This window comes from Oryctolagus cuniculus, chromosome 12 (genome assembly GCF_051225735.1).
Source record: "Oryctolagus cuniculus isolate XC-2025 breed Fujian yellow rabbit chromosome 12, ASM5122573v1, whole genome shotgun sequence".
NCBI lineage: Eukaryota > Metazoa > Chordata > Mammalia > Lagomorpha > Leporidae > Oryctolagus > Oryctolagus cuniculus.
The window spans coordinates 84,145,677-84,161,862 of NC_142878.1; the positions used below are offsets into that span (position 1 = coordinate 84,145,677).

At 46.3% G+C, this 16,186-nt stretch overlaps 1 protein-coding gene across 3 annotated transcripts in view; it reads right to left on the reverse strand.

Annotated features, from left to right (window-relative positions):
- The window catches only part of RORA (RAR related orphan receptor A), a 760,993-nt gene that overhangs the window by 624,303 nt on the left and 120,504 nt on the right, over window positions 1-16,186 (reverse strand). The window contains exon 1 of one of the 3 annotated variants that reach the window (XM_089310499.1): window positions 1-16,186. This exon is cut by the window's right edge and continues 58,405 nt beyond it. The exons of the other annotated variants lie outside the window; for them this stretch is intronic. Within the exon in view, the coding sequence (XP_089166625.1) occupies window positions 1-7 (7 nt within the window). The 5' untranslated portion in view covers window positions 8-16,186. 3 annotated transcript variants of the gene reach the window in all.

The following is a 16,186-nucleotide window of genomic DNA, read 5'->3' on the forward strand; positions in this document are numbered from 1 at the left end:
CTGTCATCTACCTGGGCATCCTAACCACAGAGCCAGCGCTCCTCTCACGGTCAGCTATGCACAAAATAGCCTTCTGTTCTCCCAGTCACATCAAAGCTCCTTCACGCTACGCCGACAGGTCGTCCAGCGAGGGAAGAAAATTACCAAACCCACCCAGGTTGTTTCTATCCACATTAGCCCCTCCGCCTGCAGGCTCTGCCGGTTCCCAGGGAACACAAACTCTGACAGGTCTGCGGAGAACTCTCCACCTTTCCAGCTTGTGTCAACAGCTTGGGAACACGACAGGAGGTGACGCCCTGGAGTCCCGCCTTTGCCTCTGATATGGGGGATGCGTTAGGGGTCAATGGCTAGCGGCTTTCTCATTTATCTTCATTGCTTGGTTCACCACCTGCTGCCACTTGAGGCGGGTTGCACCACCTTATTGGATAAAGACCCACACCTGTCAACCGTTTGTAGGGTCTGACAAGTCTCAAATCTTCCACACTTCTCCCCATGTATCTTACCCTCACCTCCCCTTCACCCCTTCCCAGGCCCATTGAAGGGCCCCTCCTCAAATTATTTTTTTAATAAAGATTTATTTTATTTATTTGAAAGACAGAGTTAAAGAGAGAGGTAGAGATAGAGAGAGTCTTCTATCTGCTGGTTCACTCCCCAGATGGCCACAACAGCCAGAGCTGCACTGATCTGAAGCCAGGAGCCAGGAGCTTCTTCCTGGTTTCCCACACGTGTGCAGAGGCCATCTTCTATTGCTTTCCCAGGCCACAGCAGAGAGCTGGATCGAAGTGGAACGCAAGGATTAGAACTGGCGCCCATATGGGATGCCGGCACTTCAGGCCAGGGCATTAACCCACTGCGCCACATCACAGCCCCCTCCTCAAATTCTTCCAACAGGTCAATTCCTCCTGCCACCGAGCCTTTGCACACTGTTCCAGTGCACGGAGCCATCTTCTCTCCTAGTTAACTCTGTTTATGCCCTTGGGCCTCAACCTGAAAGTGCCTTCCTCACACCACGGAGGGGCTGGCATTCACCCCTGACAGTCCTCCTGCAGGTGCCACAGTGGGTAATTACACACAGTACTTAGGAGAATTCTGAACTAAGGTTTGTCTTGCCCACTAAAATACAAGGTTCATGAGAGCAGGAAGGATGTGTGATTTGCCTCAGGACAGAACGTTGTACAGAATATTTGCTCAATAAGTGCACTCAGTTACCTAATTACTTTATCAGTCATTCCTCTAGCTAGAGATATCCCAGGGGCTGCAGTGACATGTCATAAAGTCTGAAGTCTTCTAGGATCCCAGGCAACACACCCAGCCATAGGATTAGTTCACCCAATCATAGGTTCAAGATTATTTCTTTGGAGCTGGCGCTGTAGCCCAATGGGTTGAGCCACTGCCGGCATCCCATATGGGTGCAAGTTCAAGTCCCAGCAGCCCCATTTCTGATCCAGTTCCTTACTAATGTGCCTGGGAAAGCAGTAGAAGATGGCCCATGTGCTTGGGTCCCTGCACCCACATGGGAGACCTGGAAGAAGCTCCTGGCTTCAGTCTGGCACAGTTCTGGCTGGTGCAGCCATGTGGGAAGTGAACCAGCAGACAGAAGAATTCTCTCTCTCTGCCTCTCCTTTTCTCTCTCTGTAACTCTGCCTTTCAAATACATAAATCTTTAAAAATACTAATAAAAATTTAAAAAGACTACTTCTTAATTTATCAGGTTCCTGGAAGTACTTTTTTCTTCTGCTAACGTCACTGCCCAAGACTGTGCCTCCATCATTGCTTCTCATACAGAACAGCCTCTTCTCTTCCCTCTGCCTGTTCCAAGGTGGTTCCCCAAGGAGGTGTGGTATGAGAAGAGAACACCTAACCCAGTGGAAAGATACAGCTCGGGATCAGGGTTCTAGTTCAAATCCAGCCTTCACTGCTTTGTGTGACCTTGGTCAAGGTTCTTAAGTGTTCTGGGTTTCTCTCTTTTAAAATGGAAAAAAAAAATGCAATCCTCTACAAGGCTATCCTGAAAGTTAAATATAATGAGATTTTTCAAGTACTGAACACACTGCCTGGGACGTGGTTATTACTAGGTAGCAGCTTCACTCCCATTCTTCAAGGGAGACCATCATGAACTAATACTTAAATGTGTAGGACTTGACACTGTAGAAGAAGCATGAGCAAAGTTCATATACACAATTAGCTTCCAGGAAAAGCAAGGGTTATCCTCACTAGCTGGCAAAGAGACACTCATAACAAGTATATGGGTTTATTCCCACTGGGGCCAGGCAGACCCTAGCAATGGGAGTAGCAAAGCAACCCAAGTTTCTAAAGACCTCTTTCTTAAAGTGCTCAACAAAACACCAGTTTCTTTCAAGGCTTACATCCTAGGTCCTTGGCCATCTCGTTCTATGAGGAGGAGTGTTTGGGCAGCACCTTCTATGTGCCCAAATGCTGCAGTTTTTACTGTAGGAGATACATGGGGCTGGTGCTGTGCTGCAGCGGGTTAAGCTGCTGCCTGCAATGCCAGCATCCCATATGGGTGCTGGTTCGAGTCCGGGCTGCTCCACTTCCAATCAAGCTCCCTGCTAATATGCTAGAAAAGCAGTGGAAGATGGTCCAAGTGCTTGGGACCCTGCACCCATGTGGAAGACTTGGATGGAGTTCCAGGCTCCTGGCTCTGGCCTGACTTAGCCCCTGATATTGCAGCCATCCAGGGAGTGAACCAGCCAATGGAAGATGTCTCTTTCTCCCTTTCTCCATCCTCACTACCCCTCCCCATAACTCTGTCTTCCAAATAAATAAATCTTTAAAAAAAGAAGTTAAGTATACACCTCTCCCACAAAGCACTAACAGGGCAACCAGGGGGAGAATTGCCATTGGTAATATAGTACAGAATTCAGGTTTAAATGGGGGGCTCTAGACTGAGTTCAGAGGAGAAAAAAATGAATTATTCATTCACAAATAAATATCTGTTAAGTATCTCCCAAAAAAAAAAAAAAACAAACAGGACAATGAATTAAAAAGCAAAAACGTCTGATTTTCAGGAGCTTGTAACTCGCTCCACCTGTGATCTTCTCATCCATCCAAAACCTCCTCGCTCACAAAGGACCTCCCACCTCCCCCAGGAAGCCTTCCGTATATTCCTACCATTCACTCCACATCTGCATGACCTGTGCCATCTTTTACGGCATAACCCTCATGTCACTGTTTTCTCAGCACAGGCGTCTCTCTATCTATTCACAATCCCTAAAATGCCAAGGCCCTTGGATCTTCTACAGCAGGCTGTTGAACAAAAAATGTTTTCATTTGAATTAAAATAGTTCTTCCTACTTAAAAGCCTAAAGAGGGGAGAAGCATGGAAAACAGCATTTATGGAACATGGGCTGGGAACTCCCCTGAGCCCCCTTTCAGTCCTGATAACCCTACAAGAACTGGCCTTCATGGAACCCTTCCTCCCTCCTACCTGCATCTTCCTGAGCATGGGTACCGTGCGTGCAGCCAGTGTCTGCCCATCTTGCCTGGCTGCATTCACTGCTTGCGTGGGCGTATATTTAACACTGCTTCCAGAATCAGGGAGGTAAACCCTACTGCATCTACTAAGGGGCTGCAATCACCCCTGGTGTGCAGGATCCTAACACACCCATCAACCAAGGAGCGACATGCAGGAGAGGGCTGAGAGAAGGCACAGGCTCTCCTTGCGTGATTGCCTAGGAACAAATTCACAAGGCCTCGGAATCAAGAAAGACCACAGAAGAAAGGTAAGGTTTAAAAATGAGGAGTGGCAGTTTTGCCAATATGTACAAAACTATAGTACTCTATATTATTTTTAAAGGAAGTCCACTATTTTCTATTTCTCGAAAAAGTTCTTTGTTCTTTTGCTCTAACAAAGTAAATTATTCCTCACCTTGGGCAAGTTGGTAGGAACGTGAGAAAATTACATTAAATCAGACATCCTTGAGATCAAAATAGATTGGAACAGGGGTTCTCTTTGCTTAAAATAGTTCTTCAAAGAGAAAGCAAAAGAGCTTAAGGGAAGAAAAAGTTGTCAAACACCCTCAAGCACTTTAGAAGCACCTAAGATCTACAAACTATTGATATGTTAATTAACATTTACTTTTATCTAGGATAGGTGTTTGCTGGTCATGGTCCCATTGCCCTGTGGCACTTTGGTCCTCTGAATAAAATTTCATTTTTTGAAAGACATTAGAAAAGGCTTTCTTTGCTCTATTTCAGCTTGGCTTCCTCTCCCTTGCTGCAGCTGAGTGAGACTTCACTCTGACTTGGCAATGCTATAAAACTGGTCACCGAGCCCCAGAGAGAATACCTGATCCATCCAGTCCATCCATCAGAGCAGATGCTAACCAGACAAGGAGAAAGTCAGATTTTGTTTCTTTTTATTTCTCTTTGAAAGGCAAGGAGATAGAGACAGACAGACAGATGGAGAGACCTAGATCTTCCATCTGCTGGCTCACTCCCAAACATCTGCAACGGCCTGCGCTGAAAGTCAGGAGCCATAATATTAATCTGGGTCTCCCACATGGGTGGTAGGACCCCACATCCTCATCCCCCCAGGGTATGCATTAACAGGAAGCTGGAATCAGGAGCCAGGCCAGGACTCGAACTCAGGCATTCTGATATGGGACACAGGTATCCCAAATGGAATCTTTGGTTAAATAAAGGGGCCGGTGCTATGGCACAGCAGGTTAAAGTCCCAACCCATAATGCCAGCATTCTTTGTGGGCACCGGTTCAAGTCCCAGTTGCTCCACTTCCAGTACAGCTCCCTACTAATGTGCCTAGGAGGGAAGCAGAGGACGGTCCAAGTCCTTGGGCTCCTGCACCCATAAGGGACATCCAGAAGAAGCTCCTGGCTTTGATCCATGCTGCTCTGCTTGTTGTGGCCTTTGGTGAGTGAACCAGCAGATGGAAGACTTTCTCTCTCTCTCTTTCAAATAAATAAAATAAATCTAATTTATATATTAATTTATTAATATAATATAAAGATATTAATAATGTTAACCTAATCTAATCTAAATCATATTTATTTCAAATAAATAAAATAAATCTTATATATATATGTATATATATATTTAAGGCCAGAGTGATAGAAGAAGAAAGACACACACACAGAAAAATAGGAAGAGAGAGAGAGAGAGAAGAGGAGAGAGAGAAGGAAATCTTTCAAACACTGATTCACTCCCTAAGAATCCACAGCAGCCTTGGATGAGCCATGCCAAAGCCAGCAGCCTGGAACTCCACTGGGGTCTCCCACATGGGTAACAGGAACCCAAGGACTTGGCCCATCGTCTACTGTCTCCAGGTTGCACATTAACAGGATGCTGGAGCTGGGAGCAGAACTGAGGCACTCAGATGTGGGTGTCCCCAGGAGGCAGCTTAACCCTCTGCACAACACCCCCTCCCCAGGCAGCATCTGAACCACCGTGCCAAATGCCTAGGAGGGGATTTTAAGCCATGAGTGATTAACAATCGTCTGCTGACCAACTCTCCAAGTGGGATGTCTCCAGAATTTAAAATGTTGACAGAAAGAAACTCCTTTCTAGCAATAACCCTCCTTGTAATTTATTTCCATACTGCAAAGCTCTCACAGCTGGAATTTCTTCTTTGTACCCAACATAAATTCCCATAAGACAGTTTATCTCCTCTGATTCTATTCCAGGAAAGATGCCCTTTCCAGTCTCTTGAAACTTCCTCCTCCAGCAATCCTTCCACTGGTCTGGATCATGAACCAACCAGGAAAGGTCATGCAACACAAGAAACTTAAACCATTAAGCACGAAATCCAAACTGTTAAAAGTGTATAAGGAGTCTATTGTGTGTTTGCAATGAACCAAAGTGATCGTTATATTAGTCCATGCTTTCTTTTCTCTGAGAAAGTTGATTCCATGTGCTAACAGAAGTTTTACTTTTTTTAGGAGCAGACGTTGTCAAACTCAGACCTGTGGGCTGAATACCTGTTTTTATGAATAAAGCTTTACTTGAACACAGATATGCCCATTTGCTGACATACTGACTATGGCTACTTTCTTGCTATAGCAGCAGGCAGAGTTGAGAAGTTGTAACAAACACCATCTGGCCAGCAAATCCAAAAATATTTGCTATGTGGTCACTGGCAGAAAGAAGTCTGGTGACCTTTGTCACTACCAGAACATTACCACTAAAATATACAGTAGCAAACACAATAATCTCAGGCCTAGAGAGAAGAGTTTGGCCATCTTAAAAACTGGAACCAACCACCACATGATTAACTCAACAGTGGTCATTATGAAGGCCTCCTAAGAGACAGCCACCTTGTTATCGGATCCACTTTGCCATCACCACCTACAAATCCTGTTTTGCCACCTCATTTGACACATTCCACCGAAAGATTAGGGATATGCCAGTACTGCCGAAAAACACACTCACAGAAGCACCATGCACAAAGAACATCAGAGGCAGGCAACTTGCTTAGTGTTAAGATGCTGCTTGGAGTGCCTGGGTTCAAGTCCCAGCTCCACTCCCAACTCCAGCTTCCTGCTAATGCGTAAAGCAGTAGAGGATGGGCGATTCTTTCTCCCCACTCCCTCATCAAATAAAATAATTAACATTTAAAAAATAATAAAATGAAATCAATAGAGACCAGAGGCATAGTGCTAGGCATGTTACACAACTGATTATGTAACTACAAGACAAACGATATGAGGGCAGGACTTTGTTCATTTGGTTCAGTGTTAATCCCTTGGAGCTCCGAACAGTGGCCAGCACACTGCAGCTACCAGTAAAAATTAACAATGAATGGAGGGGGACCAGTGTTGTGGCATAGTAGGTTAAGCCTCCACCTGCCCAGCAGGTTAAGCCACCTCCAGCAGCCCATACGGGCGCTGGTTCGACTCTTAGCTGCCCTACTTCCTGTCCAGTTCCCTTCAAGTATATATGTATATCTGGGAGAGCAGCAGAAGATGACCCCTGCACCCACTTGGGAGACTCAGAAGAAGCTCCCGCCTCCTGCCTTTGGATTGGTCCAGCTCTGGCCGTTGCAGCCTTTTGGGGAGTAAACCAGCAGATCTCTCTGTAACTGTCAGTTCTTACAAAAAGCCACACACTATGTCCAATATTATTAGGCAAAGTGACAAGCAGATTTGATACCAGGTGTTTTCAATGTCTTCATAGCCCAGCACCTTCATTATTTCCTAGTTCACCCACGAAACCCTCCTCCTGCCTATCTTGTTTTCAATTAAACAAAAACCCTTCGGCAATAGACAACTAAATCCAACCTGATAAAACAGTAAGCACTTACCCTTACCGGGAGTCAATGTACTCAGCGCTGTAATACAGCCACAAACCTAAACAGAAACCTAAGATGCTTTTTGCCTGTAGTACACGCAGAAGTGAATCCTTATTGAAAGCATGGACCCTGAAAGATGGCCTGGTGCTCATGTTCCAACTCCATCACGCCTTGCTATGTGACCTTGGGCAAGTTATTAAACTTCCACTACCTCAGTTTCCACCTGTGAATGTCGCAGGATCACCTGTGTAATATAACAGTAAGCACTAATACATACTTGTGGGTTGTTTAGTATTATAATACCCATTTAATGCAGTGAAAGTATAAACCTCTCACCTGACACAGCATCCTATTTTATAAGCCTGTCCACTGGCAGAGAAAAGCCCTAAGCTGTTGAAGGCTGATGATAAAACAAGAGTCATTGTAAGTCCGACAACACTCTTCCTCCAGGACTTCCCTTGGCTAAACTCTGCTCAGCCTTCAAGTCTGAACTCCAGGAACAACCTTCTTGGTCTCCCATCCTCAGATTGGGTCAGGGTCTGCCATACAATCCCCAGACTTCTTGCACCCTACACTGCCCTGTCCACGCATGCATCGATGCTGTGCTTCCTTGTGCAAGAGGCCATCACTGTGTGTGTGCAGTCATGTGCTTGTGTGGGTGTCCTGTTATCTTCTCTATTCCTGCTTCACATACAGGCTACCTCCAGAAAGAAAAAAAAAAAAAAAGGCTGTGCGTGTGGATGCCTTATGCCTTGAAAGAAGCAGACAAGCAGACATGACATGGGTTTGAATAGTCCGCAAGCAAGACCAGAGGCAGTGAGGCAGACGTTTCCGGAAAGAGCCCATGCTTACTGCTGTGTAGGTTCCTTTTCCATGCGGATGAGAATGAACAGATTGCATTCTGCAAGAAGACAGACAACCTGTGGAGGGAGATTTTCTTTGTCATCTAATATTGATTTGGTCACTGAAGGCACTATGACAAAACAAACGTCTACCTCTGTTAATTTGAATACGGTTCTTGCGTTGTAACTACAGTATACTCCTGTCTAGTTATATACATAGAAGTATATCATCTCTTTCCTCAGCTCTCTAATGAGCACTCACTAAACTCAAGAAGTCTGATCCTTACTAGAGCATAAGGTATGTGTTCTCACAAGATTCTCATCTTGGTCTAGTTTCTCAAGATATTATCAAGTATGCCCATATTCTGATAGAAAAGCATGAACCTTATCTCCACATAGCTATCAGAGATGGAAAATAAAAAAAATAAGGAAAAAGAATTGGTCTTAATATGCAATGCAAATGAGTGAATTTTATGAAAGGCAAGGATAAAAGTTTTTAATCCCTATGGCATGCCACTCATTAAGAAAATTCATCCTGAGAACTGTAAGTTTTAAATATGCTCTGCACAATCATTTATTCATTCACTCAATTCAACTAATATTTATTGTGCATTCATTCATTCAATTCAACTAAGTTGTCGAGCACCCTTCATGTGAAAGTCTGCTGGCAGGTGCAGAAGACCTTGAATTAGGCATTCACCTGAGAAACCATGGCAATCCAGACGGGAGTAACATGGCCCTGCCCTGTCCAGGGTATACCTTGCGGACTCACGCTGGCCCCGCAGCTGGTCCTGGCCAGTCTAGGGCAGGAGAAGCACAGTGGCTGAGAGTAAACCCTTAAAAACCTTTCTCATGCATCTGACAATGTGATTTCATGTCCATCAATTCTAATAATAAAAAACTGGGCATTGTTGCTCTTAATTGCCCTTGTCTTTTACATTCTGTTTTCTAAGAAGTACTGATCCATGGGTGGGCTTGGAGGTGAGGGGAACTGGTTCTTGACCACAGAAAGTCTGAGAAGCCTTGCTCCAGGAAGGGTAAAATGGCATGGTGGAGGGAGAGAGATGGCATGAGCATCTCTGACCAATAGATGGGAAGGAAAGAACTATCAGCAAAGCCTTCCCTGGAGGAAGTAGCATTTGAACAAACCTAACATTGTGGTTCTTAGAAGGGTTTGAAGGCACAGACAGGAGAACGGGCTTTTTTTTGAGGCAATGATAAAGGCTGAGGCCAGGAGGGAAAGGAATTGACCAGGGTGCAATGCGTATTTATAAAATCCGGGTAAAGTGAAGGGCAGTTGAGTATGAATGATAGTACTGGTAGGTAGGGAATGCTTAGTGGGTGGGGACTCCCTCATTCACTCCTGCCAACTACCCACAGGGCCTCTGGTTTGTGAAGGTGGCTCCCAGAGAGATGAGGGATATTAAGGGGGAGGTGAGGGTGCACCTCTGGGGAATGGCTTTGGATACACAGGAAGGGTGAAGACGGAGGCCACTCAGGAACAGCCTGGCACTCACTCCACTCTCTGTGTCCTCTTAGATGAGGTGAGTTTATAAATATTCTTTTTAAACAATGGGTAGAGGGGTCGGTGCTGTGGGATAGCCGGTGGGGCCACAGCCCACAGTGGTGGCATCCTATGTGGGCACTAGTTCAAATCCTGGCTGCTCCACTTCCGATCCGGCTCTCTGCTGTGGCCTGGGAAAGCAGTAGAGGATAGCCCAAGTCTTTGGGCCCCACCCGCATGGGAGACTCAGAAGAGGCTCCTGGCTCCCAGCTTCGGATCGGCGCAGCTCCGGCCATTGCAGCCATCTGGGGAGTGAACCCACGGATGGAAGACCTCTCTCTCTGTCTCTGTCTCTGTCTCTGTAACTCTGACTTTCAGATAAATAAATAAATCTAAAAAAAAAAAAAATGGGTACAGCCTTGCCCTGCAGGTTCTTCTAGAATGGCAATGGGGGCCCAGGAGAACAGGCAAGGGAACAGCAAGCACCAGTTCCCCGGGTGCAGCAAGACCCTGCCTGGTCACAGCCACCTCCTGAGCAACCCTGGGGCAAATGGACTGGGCTGCTGCCTGGCTCCTGCTCTGAGTGGCCCCGGAAGAGGTGAGACTTTGTGCCTCTGGAAAATTAGACACAGCTCTGAATCCTGCTCTACCAGATGTGTCTTCTGCCCCTCCTGGTTAGCACAGGAATTCCGCACTTGCTTTGCAGCTGGTGCAGTCACTAAGACAGACGGCTGGAGCTCAGGCCTAGCCGCCTCCAAAAATGCAGGCAGTGAGGCTAGAAGAGCAGGCGGAGGCCATGCGATAGATGCAGGCTCTGATGGCCAGCCTGAGGATGCAGCCGGTGGTTCTGAAAGACAGCAGGGAGCTGATGCAGACGGAGGGAGCACAGGAAGCACACAGGAGGTTCTGTACTTCCACACAGAACACTCTTTGGCTCAGCAAGATAATACTGCAGGAAATGAACAGTTACTCAGGCAGCCTAGCTCATGGTCCTCTTGATGGGGAGAAAAAAAAATGGGTTGAAATAAGAGAATTGGTGCTTCCCTAACCAGGTGTTGCCAATACCTGAGTCATCCCCAAGTCCACAGGGCCTTGGGATACTAGGTGGGGAGTTTCTTAGCCTGTATAAGAAATATCACACACGCACACACACATGCACATGTACACACATGCCCACGCACACATATACACCCCCACTTTCACGTTAGAAGGCTCCTGTGGTCTGGTCTGCCTACTCCAGCAACTTTCAACATGTCAGGCACAGGACAAGCAAAGCCCCTGCTATTGCCGGGAGTTGGCCTTCGACGCCAAAGCAAAACCAGAGACAGAGTTCCTCGTGGCAGCCACGAATAGCTGCTCTTTGCGGGCCAACATCATGATTTCCAATGTTTTTCCATCTGCAGGAGGGAACATTACTCACTACAGCCTGAAACCGTTTCCTGCCCCGTGCAGCTGGATTCCTACGCCAGCGATATGGGCTCCCCAGAAGCCCTCACAACAGAAATGTCACCCCGCAGCATCCTGATTGCAGCCAACAGCGTCTGAGTTTAGACTTCGCTGCGAAACTGAAAATTTGGCTCACCACAGAGGCAACCAGAGAGGCATTTTTTTTTTTTAAACGCCAAGAGATTGATGTCACTGCTTGGCCTATCCAATGTCACCTCCTCCCTCTCGCCAAAACCCAAGCGAATGTGACAAAGGGTTGAAATTTCAGCTTTATCCCTCGGCTGGCACAGACTTCCACACTCATCTGGAGCTCAGGTAAGCCTGGCTTTAGAAAGCGTGGTGGGGAAAAGATCCGGCAAGGTACCCCCACCAGCGTCTGTTCCAGGATGGGGCAGAAAACCACAGGAGGTTGTTATCCACCAGAAAATGCCCCGTGGTAAGGCCTGGTTTCTCACACGCATTTCTTTACTGCATCCATACTTAGTAACATGTGTGTTGTTGTGAGTACGAGAAATGGGCGTGAACATTTACCTTCCTGTTTGGCAAGACTTTGGAGTCCTTAAGAATTCCACAGATAAATATTATACTTGCACAGTGTGCAGCACTGTTTATTTATTTTCATTTTTTTTCCCTTTAATTTCCAGGGCAGAGAGAGACAGAAACAAAGAGATAGACAAATAGAGATCACTCAGCCACTAGCCCACCCTCCCAAATGCCTGCAACAGCCAGGGTTGGGCCAGGGCGAGGCCAGGATCCTGGAACTCAATCCAGGTTTGCCATACAGATGGCAGGAATCCAGGTGCTGCGGCCATGCCCTGCAGCCTGCCAGGTGTGCATTAGCAGGACGCTGGAACTGGGAGCAGCGTCAGGACTGCAACCAGGCACTCCTGTGTGGGATATGGGCAGGCAGGTGATGACCCTAACCACTGAGCAACACGTTCCCTACTTTACTATTTATTTATTTATTATTTTATTTGGAAAACAGAGAGACCGAGAGAGAGAAAATGTGATGCAGGGCTCTATTCTGCTTGGATGAAACTGGTTATTTAAACGGCTTCTCAGCACACACACTTCTCTGCCTACCTTGTTCTTGTCACATCAGTGCGTCCAATCAAGCTGACCCCTCCTGATTTACAGCCCTAGCCAGTGTTTGCCCTCAGAGACATGGTGAGGACGACTTCCAGGGTCTTTCTCTGTTGACTCTTCCCAGAGAGTACGGGAATCCTTTCATGACCTGAAAATACTAGATTAAGTTCCATATTGTTAAAGTTATGATTTTAGCCCATTAATATAAAACTGACAAGCTATTTAGCAAGGCTTTAAAATATTTATTGATAAGTCCAAAGAGCCTGTATACTGATTTGCGAAAGAACACAACAGGATACATGTCCAGTAGGTGGGCAGAGCTGCGGATAGGAGGTCTACAGATTCCGGTAACTCTAGTTGAGACTCCGAGAATTCTGGGGATCCAGCACCCATAGGTTTTGAAATGCGGGGTCTGGCACAAGGAGGACACTGCTGTCTTTCATATCTCCAGAGTGCATGAGGGAGCATTTGGCTCCTTTTCCTGGGAGGTGCTCCACTGTGAAGGCTTTGTAATGGATAGTCCAATGAAATGCAAATAAAAGCCACATTCAAGGGCACCATTTAAAATGAAAACCCACATGAGATCTCTCAGCAGAAACCACTGGCTTTCAAGGGAGCCTGGTTGACTTGAAAGACAGGACACTCAATCCCGGCCACGCAGCCACCACACGGCCTGCCTGCCGCAGCTCTGCCGATTCCGACCGTGGAATTTCCAAAACAGACTCCCTCAAAGACAGCCAAGAGCACATTTCTGTGGCTTGAGAGTGAAGTGAGGTTTCTCTTTATTAGAGAGATGGCATGGCTAAATGGGCTCCTTTCTCCTCTATAGCTCCCATCTCCAAGAGCCTGCCTTCCCACAGGAGGGCCCCGAGGAAGCAAAGGCCTCGGGCAGCAGGCCACAGGGTTGCAGAGACTCAAGCTGGCCCCAAAGAACCTTGGCAAGGAAGAGGCAATTTCAGCACCACAATTGTTCTGAAGCCAAAAGGGCCTTGACAAGGTGGGCATGACCTATGATTAGCCTCCCAGGAAGACCACCCCCAGGAGCTAAAAAGCTGTGAAGTCCTTAGGGAGGGGGCTCAGTCCCAGGGAGCTTCCTCTTCTCTGAGGTGAGTCCTTCCCGAGCTGGGGTTCCGGCTGGCAAAGAGGAATGGAAAAGGCTGAGCCATCCAAAGGGGGCAAGATAAACTGCATGGGTGGCTTAGTGTCCGAGGGCCCTGTTACCAAAGAGCCTTTGTAGCCCAGACAATTGAGGTGACTCACAGCAAACCACTGTCCATCACCCTTCAACATTTGGTTAAAAAAATTATATTTGACGTAGTTGAAAGACAAAAAGAGACAGAGATCTCCTATCGGTCTGCTGGTTCACTCTCACAAACACCTGCAAAGGTCAGGGCAGGGCCAGGCCAAAGCCAGGAGCCCCAAACTCAGTCTGGGTCTCCAACTGGGCAGCAGGGATGAGACATCATCTGCTGCCTCCCAGGGCGCACAGTAGCAACAAGCTAGAACTGCAGCAGAGCTAAGACTCAAACCAGGCTCTCTGATACGGGACATGGATGTCCCAAACAGCATCTTAACAGCTACACTAAATGCCTACCCTCTTCAACACTTAAAACAAAAAAACCAGAAAAGCAAAAACCTAAAATCAAAAAAATAACTTTGTCCTTGATGGAGGATAAGCAGAGCCACGATGCTGGGTAAGATGAGTTGTAATTATAGGATCATCACTCAGGAGAAAGAGACGTGGCAGCGGAAGGAAGACACCGTCCATGGGGATGTCAGTAAATTGACACAGCCAAGAGGTGACTCCTGAGCAGGTCCCCAGACCCACTGTGGCCCCAGGGTTAGGAACTGAGGTGCGACTCTGGCTCTGAGCACCGCCGGCTGGAAGTGGCACCCACTGTGAGCCCAGAAGAGAAGAGCAGCAGCTGAAGGGCCTCCCATTTTCCTCTTGTCTTAAGCTCCTCGCAGCCCAGTGACAGTCACTGGTCCTCAACCAAGCAGCCATTCCACTGAGGCCAACTCATTCGACAAGGTCCCCAAACAGAGAAACCACCCTGTGGGGGACCACAAATTTCATGGACATGTGGGATTTTTCAACCAGGAAAGGACAAACACTGAGCTCTTTCCACAGAACAGGAAGCACAGGACAGAGGTGTAACTACGGTTCCCCAGTCTCCAAGAGCTGGCCTCCGGGCCTTGGGGATAAGTTCTGCTCCTGCTCCCACCCTTGAAACACTGGCTGAAGCCGACATTTCTTTTTGGTCTCAGATTTTGCATTTGTGAACAGAAAAGATAGACCTACCGGGCTCCTAGGTTGCTGCTAGCACCAACTTCTACTGTGATCAATGCTTCTAAAATTGCAATGTGTCCAGGTGGGGAAGTTCATTTACCCCCTATCTCGTTTATGCTCACTTAAGGGAGTGATTTCTTTCCTCCTAGGCTCTCATCTTGCCCATTATTCAGAGTGAGCTGCCTCCTGGTGTGCTGTCAAAATACATCAGCTTCAAAGACAAACACACACCTTTCAATCTGAGGCCAAGATAGTTTACTGTATAATTTATGATAATGTTAAGTCTGTTTCTCATAAATGTTAATGGTGCCACTTTTTTTTCATAGATGGGTAATTCTCAGAAAAGCAGCTGGTTGTTCAGTTACATTAAAAAAATAAAAAACATAAACTGCTTGAGCCAACAAATCCGATTAAAACAAAACAGAACTCAACTGGATTGCAGGCCCAAAGATTCAGTTAATGACTGTGGGTAAATCCATGCGGAAACCATTGGAAGGCTGTGTTTTCCTAGTTGTTTATCCAGCATGATTTGGTTAAGTTCACATTTGCAGGCTTTTCTCCATTTTAACATGGAGACATAAAGAGTTCTTTACCTTACCTCAGGCTCTCTATTCCTGTACATTGCTGAATGTGTTGCATATCAATATTAATATAATACAATAGGCCCAAGTACCTTCCAAAGTAAACTCTATTTTGCTAAAAATATGTTGCCATCAAGTGCTCAACCTTTTCTCATTTATAGAAATTGCAAACTTTAATTTGAAAGAGAAGTGCTATGGCTTCACCTCCTATGCTGCATACAATTGTTCTGACTGCAACATGCTTTGGAGGAATTCTCTCTCAGACACTGAAAAGTTGGGTTTTGAAATTACTTGAATCTCTCAAAATTATTCCCTGATGAGAGAAAATGAGTTAGTAATTTCATTTTAGCTACTGTACTGAGACTTCTGAAATTCCAATTTTTTATTTGGAAGTAATTTATCAAAGTAAGAATATAGTATTCTTAATTTTTGGTGCTTTAAAATACACCAACAATAAACAAACATTGGGGCTGGTGCTGTGGTATAGTAGGTTAAGCATCCACCTGCTGTGCTGGCATCCCTTATGGGCACTGGTTCGTGTCCCGGCTGCTCCTCTTCTGATCCAGCTCTCGGCTGATGGCCTGAAAAGCAGTAGAAGATGGCCCAAGTCCTTGGGTCCCTGCACCCGTGTGGGAGACCCGGAGGAAGCTCTTGGCTCCTGGCTTCGGAGTGGTCCAGCTCCAGCCACTGTGGCCACTTGGGAAATGAACCAGCAGATGAAGACCTGTCTGTCTTTCCCTGTCTCTGTCTGTAGCTCTTCCTCTGAAATAAATAAATAAAAATCTTTCAAAAAATAAAAAGTAAACACACATTAACATAAAAAAATTTCAGAAGTCCACAATAAAACAGGTTGAGAAACATATAAAAGAATTAGGTGAAATGTCTTCAAATTGCTCAGATTCACGATACCTGGGTTCTATCTACCCCTTCCTCGACCTGGTATCTGCACAGTCTGATTCTTTCTTTTGTTCATTCTTTCATTCAGCAAAGATGCTGAGTTTGACAGGTTCGACAAGATTCTGTGCTGGACACGGTGAAAGAGAAAGGCTACAATGCAATCTCTATACTGTGGGAGCCAAAGACAGGCTAGCTGCGCTGATGAAGACAGGCAGAGGGTAACAGGAAAGAAAAGGGGGAGTGTGTGACTATCAGTTTTCAGATTCCTTAATGAA